The 15,466-nt window shown below is 37.4% G+C and overlaps 1 protein-coding gene and 1 non-coding gene across 2 annotated transcripts; one reads left to right on the plus strand and one right to left on the minus strand.

The window, feature by feature from the left end:
- Positions 1-733: 733 nt before the first annotated feature.
- LOC103138028 (presequence protease, mitochondrial-like) lies at positions 734-10,298 on the minus strand. The gene is made up of 7 exons (XM_016671455.1): positions 9,968-10,298; positions 8,991-9,096; positions 8,580-8,686; positions 8,278-8,429; positions 8,075-8,189; positions 7,098-7,198; positions 734-774 (listed from the first exon to the last, which is right to left on the minus strand). Exons 1-7 carry the CDS (start codon positions 10,009-10,011, stop codon positions 734-736), a joined length of 666 nt encoding a protein of 221 aa, XP_016526941.1. The 5' UTR covers positions 10,012-10,298.
- A 3,202-nt stretch (positions 10,299-13,500) lies between these two features.
- Positions 13,501-13,587, plus strand: trnar-ucu (transfer RNA arginine (anticodon UCU)). The gene is given in 2 exon segments: positions 13,501-13,537; positions 13,552-13,587. It is a non-coding gene; the product is annotated as a tRNA-Arg (tRNA).
- The last annotated feature ends 1,879 nt before the right edge of the window (positions 13,588-15,466 follow it).

Here is a 15,466-nt window from a genome sequence, read left to right on the forward strand (position 1 = left end):
GGAATTCCTGCATTGAAATGTCAGAAGTCCTCACAGACTTTTCTATAAGTGCGTGCATTAGGTGAATAGCTGGCCGTAGTCCATACTAGCATCGCATCCACTTTCCTCCTCACCTCTGGGGCCAATTAGAGTGTTGGAGCTGAAAATAAATGAAACGTGGTGGCAAAACAGCGTTTACTTCAAAACCTCATGCCTAATTTGCAGATCCCTCTCAGATCTGAAGAGGAATTAGCGGGGGGTATGTCGTTTGATCTTGCAGAAATGTGAATTTGAAACTTATTGAGTGAGGTGAAACTTATTGAAACATTTGGTGTTAAATGTGTGAAGACCACAAACAAAAACCCTAAGAGTGTGTAGGAAGGAATGCTCCAACTCAGCTGCACGTCTCTCAGTTTATCGCTTTTATTACAAGTTGTTGTCCTTTCATAAATAAAAACAAACTCAGTAATAACTTTACTGTAGGAAAACAAGCCAGAAAAATCAACTAATAGGATTCTCATTAATATTCATAAAAAAAGTATTTATTCACAATCTTTCGTTTCTAATGGTAAGATTTTGTGTTTTTGCTGTGTAGATTCAAGGTTCACACTTTCATTAGTGCTGCTTTGCAACGTAAACACAAAGGTGGCAGATAAGTCACAGATTGTGACAAATTGCAAGTAAGACGTATACCAAACATTCAACTAAAGTAGAAGAAGTCAACAAGAAGAGTGCGTTGCTCCAACAGATGGCCTTACCTCCACAGAGGACGGATCTCAATAACATGGAGTCCATCTGGGGAAAAACAGAGAAGCAGAGCGCAATGAGGAGACTTAAATTAACAGAAGCACATACAAAACCACCTGCCAACTACCTGGAGAAGCCCTGAGTAAAAGTACCTGGAAGATTTATTGCTTTGAAGATTAAGCATGGCTCAAACAAATATTGATTAAATTCAAGATTTTTGCTCCTTAGCCCATTATGTCTCATTTTTGGTTCTAAATAAATCCATTGATGGCGTTATTTTCTGAAAGCACCCTCACTTTACTTTTCTCACTTTAAACCTACAAATCTGCCAGCTAAGTCTGTAGCCTTCTGATGCTAATCTGAATGGATTTTACAGACAGCCGTTTGCCTGCGTTCCACAGAGTCAGAAGACTCCCTGGACACACAGCCTGAGGCTGCTGTGGACTTTATTTGGACTGTGGCAAAGCAAAAATTAAAAAGCAGCACATCAAACACAAACACAATGCAGCCACCTGAGCATAGGCACGCCACACAGAGTGTCTGCACAGAAACAAAAATCAATGGCAAGTGACGCCACTGGGTTTAAAACAGTTCTGGCTGTGAATTCTCTTGGTCGAGTGTTTTAGCTTCATTATTGAGCTTTTTGTTGGCTCTTAAAAGCCCCACAGTGGGCTTGTCTGCTGACATTGTGCTGGTTTTGAATTGGGATTGATTCAAACTCCTATGCAACAACATATATAAAACAACAACAGAAAAAACCCTCTTAAGAAGAAGAAAAGGTCTCATGAGTAGCTTGTTTTTCAAGCTGGGTAGAGTTTCAAATCTTATTTACAGATTTCCATGCACAGAGTTTATACTGTGCTTCAAATGAAGATTTGTAACCTTGACAAAAAATAGTCTGAAAGAAGGGTTTGTGCATGTGTAAAATTAATCTATCCATCATTCCACTTAACATTGTAGCATCTCATGCAGTCAGAAATCCAGATAAAGAGCAGATATCCATGTATTAAAGTGTTCTGCCCTGTTTGCACATGGAGCTCAAGGTATAAACAGAAAACTTGCTGTTTAGGTGGGATATATGTTCTTATAATTAGACAGTAACAACTGATAGGGACCAATCAGAGCAGAGGTTATTGCAATGTGTTTAGAGTTCCTCTTATAAAGTACTGCAGGAGTAAAATTATGTGTTAGGATGGAGAAAGTAGTGCTCAACCAAGTTGATTCCAAAACATATTATTAATATTCTGTAGTTTTAACTTTGCTGCAGAAAAATTCAAGTTGTTAATTTTGCAAGAGTTTACTTTTATATCAGTTCTGATGTTTGACTAGTGCCAAACATCAGCCTTGGCAGATTATAATTTCAAAAATCTTGTTTCTGATAGAAAATGGGACAGACATGTCTAGAAAGAAAGCAGAAGTCAAATGAGCATCAATTTTGAAAGAAAAAATGGCAAAAAAATATATATATCTGCCATTCCCAATAATCAGTGGAACTGACTTCAATCCATTTTCATGATGCTCACCCAGCTTTTCAGATCTTTCATTTTAGGGAATCCTGTTCATTTTAAAGCAGTTCAGCAATGGGGCAACCTCCATTCTGGCTGAGGTGTTACTGTCCAATCAGGACTTTTCCATAAACTCAGAAATGTTTTTCTACACATTCATCCACCTTTACAAACGAAGAAAACATTTTTTTTCAGCCATGTAATTTCACATGGTTACAAAGCTTGGCTTACAAGGACATTACATTCATTCACATCTATGTGAGTCAGAACATTAGTTACACATACGACGCAAAACATCTGAATCAATCTTTACATATTTATATTTTGCTTTGAGGAGCTAGCGGAATATTTTACAGGGGCTTTTAACAATATTTCATCCAACTTTAGGTTTCTCATAGTAAGTAAACTTTGTTCATGTAGCTGCAGTTAAAAAACTCCTACAGAAGACATTTTCCGATTTCTGAATTCAGAAACACTTTGTTCTTCTTGCACCCAACATTTCTTCATATTGTTCACCCTTAATATTATGCTCCAAAGGCCAAGTACAAGAACTGCACAGAAAATGAGTTGAAAAGAAGCAAAAGTTGAAAGAAAAACATTGAAAGACGTTCAGAAATCCTGGAGAAATGTATTACTCATGTCTTCTTTAAAACAGTTCATGAGAAAGCCTAACGTGGTGAAGTAAATGCAAAAAATGTGTTGCTTATATCAAATGGTATATTCTATAATTTCCAAGCGGACCAAAGAAAATAATAATAATAATAATATAATAAAAAAAACAATAAAATAAATAAAACCTAATTTTATGGCTACGTTCTGGTTTTACCATTTACACATTTGTTTTTAGTCGGTTATATTTAGAAAACGTGTTTAAATTAAACATAATTTCATTGGTAGAATTTTCAGAGAGAAAATTAATTAGCCTAAGGTGCCTAAATGGCTTTCAGTGGGCCAAGGAAAACACATTTGGATGTTAGATTAGTTTTCAAAAGGGACAAATTCAACAGCATGTTATTACTGAGGCTCATGTTGTCCTGGAAGTCATTAAACTGCTTCAGAGGACAGATATACATATAGATGAGGTGGAAGGCTTGATTACAGTTTACTCCTATAAGGATGATGTACCCTGGGGCAAGGCACTTACCCTCAAGTCACCTATCAGTTTTTATACTGGGTTTATAAATGTGTGTGTTTGTGAGAGCGAATGTGGTGTGAAATGCTTTGAATAGTCAGTATGACTAGAAATACGCTAAATAAATTCAGTCAGTTTGATTTATGTATTCAAAATACATTTATTGGTTTCAGTAGTTCATATTTCTGGTGGACATTCTGGATTTTCAGATGTAAAATTTTTCAAAACATATTTTCTGCCAGCAAACATACTTGGTTCAGACAGATCAGTGCAGACTGCCTCAAAACGCAGGTATCATGGAGGCGGCTTCAAAAACAATAAAAATTGGATTTAAGGTTCACCCTGATGATGGCTATTGAGAAAACAAGAGCAGTAATCAATGTCTGCAGTTCAAAAACGACCCACCAGCTGTGGCACCAAGCAGCATGTTTCATTTCAAACCTCAAATCCACACGAAAATGTCATTTCAAAATAAGGAGCTTCATTTTTATTTTTTTTACTAACAGGTTTTGACATTAATTTGGAAAACTAACACTATGTTATAATCAGATCTCTCTTAGTTCCAGTCAGAAGAAGGATGTCAGTAAAATGTAAAGATTACCTTAAGTATAAATCTGCCAGCGTATAAATAACATCTTGTAAATGGATAAAAACCCTGATGCGACCTCCCGGTGAAACTTTGTGCTGAAAACACTCTGGGGAATTTCCACTCTCTATCACACAAAATGGGCCCAGAAGGCCCGAAGATCCTCCAAGTCCTGGTTGACTTTATTCTCATGGTCGGGTCTTAATCCTGTGTGAGGGTGATTTGGTTAGTGAGTTATCCTCATAGTAGTGCAGTTTTGGCATCACAATTACAGTTTATTAAAACTCTGGCCCTATATTCACAGATTCAGCCAGCATGCACATATCTATTCATCTATATATTTAAAGACTTTTTTTTTAAGTCTGGGGAATAAGAAAAAGCTCATTTTATGCCCTCTGAGCTCAGTACGTGAGAGGTTTTTCCTCTGTTTGAGAAGCCTTCCCACCAGCCCTGGCTGTGACCTCTGGAGAGGACGGATAATAACTTCACAGCAATGAATGTTCAAAGTTAGTTTGCCCTCCACCCACAGCTATATCTCCAATTTCTGCATTCCCTTTCAAGCTTGCGCTCCTCCATTCCCACAGAATTTCTCTCTTTTATGCGCTCGCTCTCTCAGAGGGTAAATCTCGGTGTGAGAGCATCCAGCACTGGATCTTTCTCCATATCTGTTTGTGTGTAATTCCATCTACACCTGTACATGAGTGTCTTTCCTTTCTGCAGCTGCTGCTATGGTTCCCAACAGCACCAACAAACAGGGAGGGAATACTTGGTTTCTGAAACCATAGTTATCCTTCTGGCGTTATAACAAAGATCAAATGTCATCATCTTCTTATTATACAACTTGTATTGAATTTTGCTGTATTGCCATTGTACAATTATACAATAAAGATGAATTGTGTAGGTAAAAAGCAGCTCCATTTTTAAAACATAAATAAAGAACCATACATGGTGACATTCCTTTTGGTGGCAGGTTCTGGGTGTTTTTGTATGATTTTCATGATTTTCAACAGTTTATGCTCAAAAACTGAATCATATTTTTAAAATAAAGCAAATTAGACTGCCTGAAGCAATTATAAAGAGACAGAAAAGACAAGGACAGAGCAGAAAAATATAAAAAAATTTACAATGTGTGATTAACAAAAAGAAATACGTGACAAAAAAGTTATGCAATATAAGAATACAAAGAAAACATGGATTTAAAATACTTCAAAACTTTGAAAGACCTTCAGGAAGCCTGGAGAACTATTGATCAAAAGCACATTGAGAGATGAACAGGAAGTCTGGCTGCTTCATGGCAAATACTGAAGAAATTACTGGTGGTTTAAAACTTTTGCACGCTGCTGTACATTCTCCCTTGGGAGAAATTGGTTGTGAGCAGCTGTGCTGATAAAGTCATTGGGTCTAAATGAAACCGTGTAAAACAAGCGGAGCCTGAACAGCAGAGTGCTTCCACCTGCTGCAGCCTCGCTGTAACCTTGCTGAATATTTCATAGCCGCCAATATGTTTCTGTGTCACACTTTTGAAGTGGTGCCATCGGATTTCACCAGGGTGACATTTTTTTGGGGTGAATTGTTGTTTTTTTTCTTCTTTTTCTTTTAATGTTTTGTTTCACTTCTTTTCTTCCACCACAACAATGTCAATTTAGCATACGGCGCTCATCAAAAGCAACCTTGCTGCCAGCTGCTGAACACAAACCTTCGCTTTCTCAGTCTGTTGTTGTCATATGTTTAAATTATGCATTTGAATTTTAATAGACAGGAATATGATTATATAGTCTGACAATAAAAGGAAATGGGGGTTGTGAAGAAGGGGGGTGAAAATCTTCCAAAATTCATTTCAAACATTCATGCATATTTAATAGGCTGGGCGCAAAGACTTCACACAGCAGTATAATCCCAATATGCGCCAAGTCGTTATCGCTGTCATATGCTATATGCAGTAATTCTGCCACAGTGCACCTCTTTGGAAGAGGTTCTGGTTTCCATCGACCAAAAATGGTGTCTAAAGTCAAAAACCTCAACGTCAGTACCGCATGCACACACAACATCGTTTTCTTCTCTTTTTCACTTTCTCTGCCACTTTTTGTACGAAACAAAACTTCCTCCACACTATCGCATTTTGGCTTTTGTTGCAGGATTGTTGAGCGCGGTGCTTGGGTAAAGCATCTCATCCTGTTGCATCTCTGTATTCTCCAGAGTTTGTTTTATCCTTCCCTGAAACCTCACTACTTTGGAGGTGCAAAAACACACAACCCACTTTCATATACTTAACTTTTTCTATTCTGCAACTCTCAACCTTAAAGAAAAGAGTCCTCAGCCGGAGGAACACAGAGAGAAGTCACCTAATTTTGTTCTTTGGAGATCCGCATGTGCCCCGAGATTATAAAAGGCATCAGAAAACATGGTGCAGGAGCTGTTTAATAAATGAAGATATTCCTGGAGAGCTGCTGCCATAGCAGCTCATGAAAAGTAAGAGGGGAATCTATAGTGTTTGTGCTTGTTTCTGAGTGTGTTCATGTGTAAGTCTGGGACAAATTCATACTTGTGGTTTAATTTAAGTTTGTTAAGCTGTCAAAGCTTGCATTTCAGTCAATGCCAAACCATTGCTGAGTAAATGCTAACAGAACAAAAATGATATGTTAGATTATAATGACAGTTTTGCATATTGTTCATATGCCATGCACTTATTACCAAACCAGAAGAGAATATTTTGAAAGAAAGAAAAGCCTGAGCAAAAGTAAAAAAGCTGAGTAAAACTGTTGTCACATAAGACTTTTTATATAAACACAGTTTATTTTACTGTAAATTTTACCAATGAAACTATTATATGAATGTAACTATGAATGTAAAATACAAACTTTTGGCCTGTAACTTAAAAATCACCTAAATTTACAATTAATGTGCTGTTCTGATTAACTTGTTAATTTCTATGAATGTACTATTAGCCATGTCAATATGATCTAGTTCAGAAAACACACTAGTCCAGAATCAATTCTAATATAAAATAGAGGATAATCTTCATCATATGGAAGAGGATTAGGGCCACTGAAAAAAAAANTGGTGAACTAAAAGCACCAGAACTGTGTGTTTAAATAAACTAAAAATGCAACAGTAATTGTGTGCACGCTGAAATGCACGTGATGGTGACTTACAAAGGCTCCTTTCATCTCGTTGAACACAACTCCCTTAAACACCAGCGGGGAGCTGGGATTGGTCGGATCTTCATTCTCCAGCCTCCAGCCTTCCTGCCTGAACAGAGTAACCATAAACACTCCAGTTAGATATGCAAAGAGAAAAAAACTGCTTTTAAAAAACATGGCAAGGCAAACTTATTTGCACAGCAAGTTAATTCAACACAATAAAACATAAAAATCCAAAACATTGCAGCAGCATACATAAAGGAAAGTAATGAAATGTTGGAATTCAGATTATATTTAGTGATGTTCCAGTAATTATTTACTAAAGGTGAATCAAAACAAATGGGTTTTTAGTCTTGATTTTCAGTAATTTAATAAAAATATAAATGCATGGCTGACCTGACTTTCTACATCTTGCTGGGACATTAGAGCGTTAATCCTGGAAATGTTTTTCAGGTGATAGAAGGCTGACTTTGTGACCGTCTCTATGTGACTTTGAAGGTCTCAGTCCATCACTAGACCCAGATTTCAGGCCTGATCTTTAGTTTCTATCTGTAATGACTGAAGCTGTGTGCCAACTAGTGATTGTTTCTTCAGTTTTGTTTTTATTCAACAGAAGAACATTAGTGTCTACTAATCACTTGAATTATTAATTGATTATGGTTTGGCCTAGCGATAGCATGTGATTTTTGTTAGCTCCAATAAAAAACTAGCCAGGCAAGTAAAGAACAAGATAAAACAAAATCTGCAAGAGCAACAATTTACCATTACATCTGTAATGTTTATTAAGAGTATACAACTTAAAGCAAGATCTTAAACCCCTTTTTGAAACAGAGTACCACCGTCTGCATGTCAAAAGCATATTTTCATTTAAAAAATGTAATTTATGAATTTACAACACCTTAATTTAACTTAACATCAGAAGATAAGCAGATTTAATTGTCTCTAGTTGCTCATGGTCAATATGAAGAGTGCAGCTGAATCTCACCAGAAATCTTGTTCTCGTAAACAAGGGAAGAAAACTGCATCCAGATAAACTGAAAGAAGGTTCTGGAAGTCTTTCCCATTTTGGGTGGAGAATGGATACATCGTGTAGTCACTGGCTGTTCACACAGAAACATAAAGCGAGGATTAATAAACACAATCTCAGCACAGGCGTCTCAATATATTTACAACCAAATAACAGCGAACCTGTGAAGGCATTCATGAAGGTGGACAGCGAGCGGTTGAGCATCTTGAAGAAGGGATCTCTGCAGGGGTACTTTTCAGATCCACACAGCACCGTGTGCTCCAGGATGTGGGGGACCCCTGTGCTGTCCCTCGGGGTCGTCCTAAACTGGACACTGAACAACAGCAAGAGCAAATAAGAAAAACTATGAAACCAGAAAACCATTTCTGATTCTATTTACAAATAAGACGCAGCTGTAATGCTGTTAAAAACTCCACAGATTAAGCAGAAGTTGCCACCAGTTTAGAACTAAGAGCTAACCGACCTGAAGAGGTTGTTTGAGTCATCCCGGGCTGCATGCAGGTACTGAGCTCCAGTTTTATCGTGGGTTAACTTCACAGCTGTGAGACAAAGATCAGGGATGGCCGCAACCTGAGGACGTTCGGGATAAGAAGCACCAAGTTTAACTTCAAGGTTACTGACACAAAAACTAAAAATGTGTTAACAAGACAGTTAACACACCACAGGAAGCACAAGAACGTAGCATATTTAGAATAGTGTTGTCTTACTGAGATCCACAGTGATTATAAGGCAGTAAAAGTTTACTGATTTAATCATGTCATTTGAGATTTTATACTGAGGGAGAAAAAAATTCTAAAACATCCAAATTTTCAGAGAAGAAACAAAACAGTCAGATGATCAATTACTGCATCAGCCAGGCGAAAGCTGCTTCTACCTCTCTGACAGTGAAGCCGTGGATTTTCTGCCCCGGCTGGTACTCCACAGCCTGTTCCCTAGCTGATGAGCTCCTCAGCCTCCATGCTTGGTGTCGTCCGTTCAACCTGGAGGATCAGGCACATTCTTGCTCAATCAGGACTCCAGAGAATTTGGCAAGAAACTGTGCATGCATATATTTCCTATTTTCTTTGAAACTTCATAATTAAGAGACAACTCTATTTTAAAAAGAACATAATTATGTTACAGAATTGACATGTCCACCAAATATGCTACAACACTTGTACAATTTAAAATGGCAATATAATGACAACTCTATCTACTCCTCAGATTTGAAGTCATTTAATGTGGTTAAGTTGAACTTAAATGTTTTTTTTTTTCGTGTGTCTAAAATAACACCTCAGCGACAAACAGAATCAATGACAGCAAAATCAGGTTAAACCCAGGTCACATGACCTTCCATTGATCCCCCTCTTTTCAATGATCACATGTTGATACAAATATCTGAGCTATTTATTTTATAATTTCCTCTCATTTAGGTTAATATATGTATATTATTTTAGAATTAGATCCTGCTTGTATTTTGTCAAAGAGGCCTGACGCCGCCACTACAACAATGTGTGCTGTAATTTATTGATGTCAAAAAGGTGGTCACATTCACAGGATGTTGTGTCGCAGTTAAACATGCTTAATTTCATCCCTGAAGCTATTTGACCTTTTTAAACACATTGTGTCTGTTGCAGATTAAATTAATATACAAATGAGGTTAATCTCTGAGGTTGAACTGGCTAAACAAAGTCTAACAAAAAATACAAAACTAAAGCAAAGTATTTAATTTCATTATGCAAACGGGTGTGTTTTCACATAATTGTAAATCGCACAGGTAAGTCAATAATGAATGACATGGATTTACAACCTTAAACAAACATTAAATAAATCTTGGCTTTGTACAAAGAGTGCCGTTATTCACCAACTCACCGCACATGAAGTCTCTGGAGCACAGTCTTCGTAAGCCGAAACATTATTTTTATACCAGTTGCAAAAATAAACTATTTTCTGTCTGTGTCAAGCTACAATCCACACATTTCTACCATATTCTGAACAAATTCACTGTATTTAGACTCAACATCCCCGGTCTGTGTCCTCTCATGCCGTGTTGTGTAGCTGACATGCTGGTTCAACCACTCATGCAAAGATGGCCGTCACGCCGGCGCAAATCGCAGATTTCTAAACCATCTGCCATCCACTTTAACCGATCCAGCCGTAATGGTGCTCTACTGCTAGATGTTGCACAATTTTTCACACGCGTGAGAGGGCAAATGACGTTTCAACGTCCTCATTTTTGATTGGTCAGCTTGTGAAGAAGAAACTATATGATTGGTTGAGTAACGTTAGATCTCTAAGCTTACCAAACGATGACTTGACTTAAAATAGCAGAGCATTTGGAGAATTTACTACGCTTTTAATACGCTAAATTTGAAACTGTTTTAACAACTCATGGGAATAAAAAGACGCGACGTTTCCTCATTTACATTAATCATATGGAAAAATAAAATGCAATTACAATTTACTTCCACGAGGTGACGCCATGTGAACATATTTTGGTGGCTAATACTTTTAGGACATTTCTCATTTTGGCCGTTATATTTTACTACCAAACGTAGCAATGTGCAAGTAAACTTCCACCATTTTTCTATTGTTTACTTATAATCGTATTTACTGAATTAAATATAATATAAAACATTCGTTCTTTGTCTTTAACTTTTTGAATGAAAAATATGCGTTTTTCCTAACATTTCCTATGATTTTATTTTTTTCCATCCTTCCATCCATCCATCCATCCATCCATCCATCCACTTTCAACAGACACTTATCCTTGAAGAACAACGGACAGATGCACACGCATTAACACCTAAGGGCAATTTAGAGCGATCATATCGTGTGTTTGTATTGTAAGAGGAAGACAGAGTACCCGGAGAGAACATAAGACTACACAGTGAGACTATGCAAACTCCATGCAGAAAGACCCCAAACTGGGATTGGAACCTTCTTATTGCAAGGAAAGTACTACCAATGTGCAGTCCCTTTTATTTTTTTATTGTGAGAAATTTTCACCTTTTTCATATCAGTCTTTAATTTCGTGATGAACTATGTGACGAAATGGAGTTAGAGTGCAAATGTAAACTACGTTTTAATATGAGAAACATTATAATTATTATTTTTGATTGATCATCTCAATTCAACTTTATATTCAAGTGCTTTTAATATTATCATGATAAAATAATTTTGTTTTCTTTTGACTAGGTGGAGCTTTTTGATCGCTGGGTGTGATAAAGACAAATACAAAACTGAGATTTCACATTGTCCTGAATGCACCATCCCTGATGTAAGATGTGGGTGGCAGCATCATGCTGTGGGGATGTGAAGCTACAGAAGAAACAAGGAAGCTAATCACAGTTGATGGGAAGATGAATCGAGACCAACCTTCCAGCAGCCCACTGATTATACATACAACCTGAACTACACTGGAATACATTAGAACAAAGTATATTTATGTATTAGAATGGCATAGTCAAAGTCCAGGCCTAAATCTAATGGAGAACTGATGTTCAGAGATGATCCCTACCCAAATTGCCTGATGATAAAACAGTTCATGAAGAATAATCTGCTTTAGCAAAGCACTATAAGAAATAAATTTATGAGTCATAGTTCTTTGCATGACAGTGACTATAACCCAAAATACAACTACTAATGCTACTATTAATAATAATAATAATAATAATTTTTTCACTCAGGGTATGTTTGTTGTAAACAGACAACCTGAACAATTATCAGGACCCAAAGATTTGTGCCTTTTGGTAATTATCCCAAACCCTTTCCACTTAATAATCTCTCAGTGGGGGGCTGCTAAGGCAGTTTCATGGCATATCAAAACACGAACCCCATTATTACAGCATGTGTCTGCACTTTCAGATGGGAAAAAGCAAGGAAAGCAGTCTTACTGGATATCATAAAGGGATGTCATAAAAAGGATGTAAACCGTAGAACCACCATGAGATCCTGGGGGACTGGAATAGAAACACTAGTCATTTCCCTTATGTGCTCTTTCTGCAAAAATCAGCCTGCCTGTACTGAGCACAACTGCGACAGCGACTGCAGTGACTGGCTTTCATTTTTTTCTGTGAATATCTTTTGAGGCACCCACGGTCATCCCTTGTGTTTCCACTGACAGCATGTGGGAGACTTTCCAGCAGCATGAATAGGAGGCCTTGGCGAGGAGGCAAGAGGCTTTTTGACAGAGCAGCAGACTCCTCCGACTTCAACTTCACAGAGTTACTGCATGTTTGTTATCAAAAGAAAGAAAAGAGATAGCACAAAAGAGTGTGGAGCAGGTTAATAAAAGATATAAAAAAATGTATTACATGAAAAGAAACTATGATAAAGCATGACGTGGATTGAATGTTAATACTTAGGTTTTGAGTCTTGGCTTATGTTGGAATGAATTAATGAAAAAGTCAAAACTGGCACTATGAAAAAAATTGCATTAGAAAGAGGAAAGTAGTGTTCATATTTTGCAGGTTTTGAATACGAAGGATAAAATTGTGGGGGTGGAAAATTAACAAACAATTTTACAAAGTCATTTTTCATTTCATGGTGACTTGAAGTTAGGCAGAAGGATTATGTAGGCCTCTTTTAGGCTGACCAAATATTGCACACCTGCTGCTTTTGAAGCCATTATTTAAATAAAGCATTAAATAGATGCTGGTCAAGCTATAAATTAGATTTTTGTAAAGCTGAAGGAAACAGGATTAAGTCGGCAAACAACTGAAACAACCAAAAACAGTCTTCAAACCAAATGGAAGTAGACATAGATAATGCAAAAATCAAATTGCTTAGACCGTGTGTAAGATATTAGCTTGGATGTAAGTGGATGGCTGTGCTGTGGTTCATCTGCTCCTTCCCTCTCTGTAATCCTCAGGATTTTATAAACGTCTGGACTGTCCAGACGTGGGTTCATCCAGGCCCGGGCGATCCATCAGTGTCAAATAGAAAACAAAACCCCCAGCTCTTCCACCTCCTTTCGTCTTTTACTGCTTCGCCATCCATCAGCAGTTTGCTACGAGTCTGTGTTTCTTTCCCCAGCAACAACTGCCTCCATGTTTACAATCAGGCAGGATTTATGGATAAAAATGACATGACAGGTTAGTCCACTTTGCTCAAAGGCCACAGCTCAGTATGTTTGTTTCAAGTATAACAGCAATATTAAAAACAATCATCAAAGTACAGAGGCTTTTACTGATGTAAACTGAATTTTTTCAACATCTTGCCTAAATTAGAAACAGTAACTGAAATGGATTTCAGTGGATTTCTGAAAATTCAAAGTAATGCACAATTCTATGCCTGGAGAAATCTGAATCTGAATCAAAACAGTTGCCTGTAATGGATACATAACTTATAGGAAGGTAAACACAACAATGTTTCTGAGTATTTTCTTTGCAGCCTTATAAAAAGGCTCTGTGGCGCAATGGATAGCGCATTGGACTTCTAGACAGAATGAGGTAATTCAAAGGTTGTGGGTTCGAGTCCCACCAGAGTCGTAGCATTATGCATTCCTTAAACCAAAGAGGGCTTATTATCTGTTTGGTACAGGAAAACCCAACTACCTCTGAGGTCGGAAAACTGAAAGTAGGTTTTCATAAGTAGAGGAAAGGTTTCACAAAATACTGAATTTATTTTAAAGAATATGTTATTAGTGTAAAACATTCCACAGAGAAAAAAATGTAGCCTTTTTTTCAAAGTATACCCCACATACCAATATTAAATATTACACCAGTATTATTTAGAGTTATTTAGGGATTATATGGCTTTCCCAGAAAATGTCAGGGAAGCTTTAAGTTCATTAAACAAATCTTGGATATTTATCCAGAAAGCTTTTTCTGACTTTTTAACAAGCATGGAAACATGATACTATTTCATGTCTTCCCTCAGTGTAAGTGTTGCTGTTATGCAGCTTCACAGATGGAATAATGGCATTAGATTTAACCTGATGTACCTGGATAAATGGAAGGAGTTTTTTATGTTCAGAAGATGAGACTCAGTGTTCAGACACATTTTATTATAGAAGAGTCAAAATCTCACTAATTAAAACCGATTGGTGATTGTTAATGGCTTTCAGTCTTGTCTGAGATTTCCTTGGACTTTTGACATCTGATAAGGAATTCCTGCATTGAAATGTCAGAAGTCCTCACAGACTTTTCTATAAGTGCGTGCATTAGGTGAATAGCTGGCCGTAGTCCATACTAGCATCGCATCCACTTTCCTCCTCACCTCTGGGGCCAATTAGAGTGTTGGAGCTGAAAATAAATGAAACGTGGTGGCAAAACAGCGTTTACTTCAAAACCTCATGCCTAATTTGCAGATCCCTCTCAGATCTGAAGAGGAATTAGCGGGGGGTATGTCGTTTGATCTTGCAGAAATGTGAATTTGAAACTTATTGAGTGAGGTGAAACTTATTGAAACATTTGGTGTTAAATGTGTGAAGACCACAAACAAAAACCCTAAGAGTGTGTAGGAAGGAATGCTCCAACTCAGCTGCACGTCTCTCAGTTTATCGCTTTTATTACAAGTTGTTGTCCTTTCATAAATAAAAACAAACTCAGTAATAACTTTACTGTAGGAAAACAAGCCAGAAAAATCAACTAATAGGATTCTCATTAATATTCATAAAAAAAGTATTTATTCACAATCTTTCGTTTCTAATGGTAAGATTTTGTGTTTTTGCTGTGTAGATTCAAGGTTCACACTTTCATTAGTGCTGCTTTGCAACGTAAACACAAAGGTGGCAGATAAGTCACAGATTGTGACAAATTGCAAGTAAGACGTATACCAAACATTCAACTAAAGTAGAAGAAGTCAACAAGAAGAGTGCGTTGCTCCAACAGATGGCCTTACCTCCACAGAGGACGGATCTCAATAACATGGAGTCCATCTGGGGAAAAACAGAGAAGCAGAGCGCAATGAGGAGACTTAAATTAACAGAAGCACATACAAAACCACCTGCCAACTACCTGGAGAAGCCCTGAGTAAAAGTACCTGGAAGATTTATTGCTTTGAAGATTAAGCATGGCTCAAACAAATATTGATTAAATTCAAGATTTTTGCTCCTTAGCCCATTATGTCTCATTTTTGGTTCTAAATAAATCCATTGATGGCGTTATTTTCTGAAAGCACCCTCACTTTACTTTTCTCACTTTAAACCTACAAATCTGCCAGCTAAGTCTGTAGCCTTCTGATGCTAATCTGAATGGATTTTACAGACAGCCGTTTGCCTGCGTTCCACAGAGTCAGAAGACTCCCTGGACACACAGCCTGAGGCTGCTGTGGACTTTATTTGGACTGTGGCAAAGCAAAAATTAAAAAGCAGCACATCAAACACAAACACAATGCAGCCACCTGAGCATAGGCACGCCACACAGA

Source organism: Poecilia formosa, unplaced genomic scaffold, assembly GCF_000485575.1.
Source record: "Poecilia formosa unplaced genomic scaffold, Poecilia_formosa-5.1.2 Scaffold45, whole genome shotgun sequence".
Taxonomy (NCBI): Eukaryota; Metazoa; Chordata; class Actinopteri; order Cyprinodontiformes; family Poeciliidae; genus Poecilia; species Poecilia formosa.

Excerpts from the sequence above, each read along its gene's own strand:
- LOC103138028 (XM_016671455.1), bottom strand. The coding sequence starts at position 10,011 with ATGTTTCGGCTTACGAAGACTGTGCTCCAGAGACTTCATGTGCG. Across the intron at positions 8,687-8,990 it reads ACGGCTTCACTGTCAGAGAG|GTTGCGGCCATCCCTGATCT; the intron begins GTAGAAGCAGCT and ends GAACGTCCTCAG. Across the intron at positions 775-7,097 it reads GATGAAAGGAGCCTTTGTAA|ATGGACTCCATGTTATTGAG; the intron begins GTCACCATCACG and ends GTTTTTCCCCAG.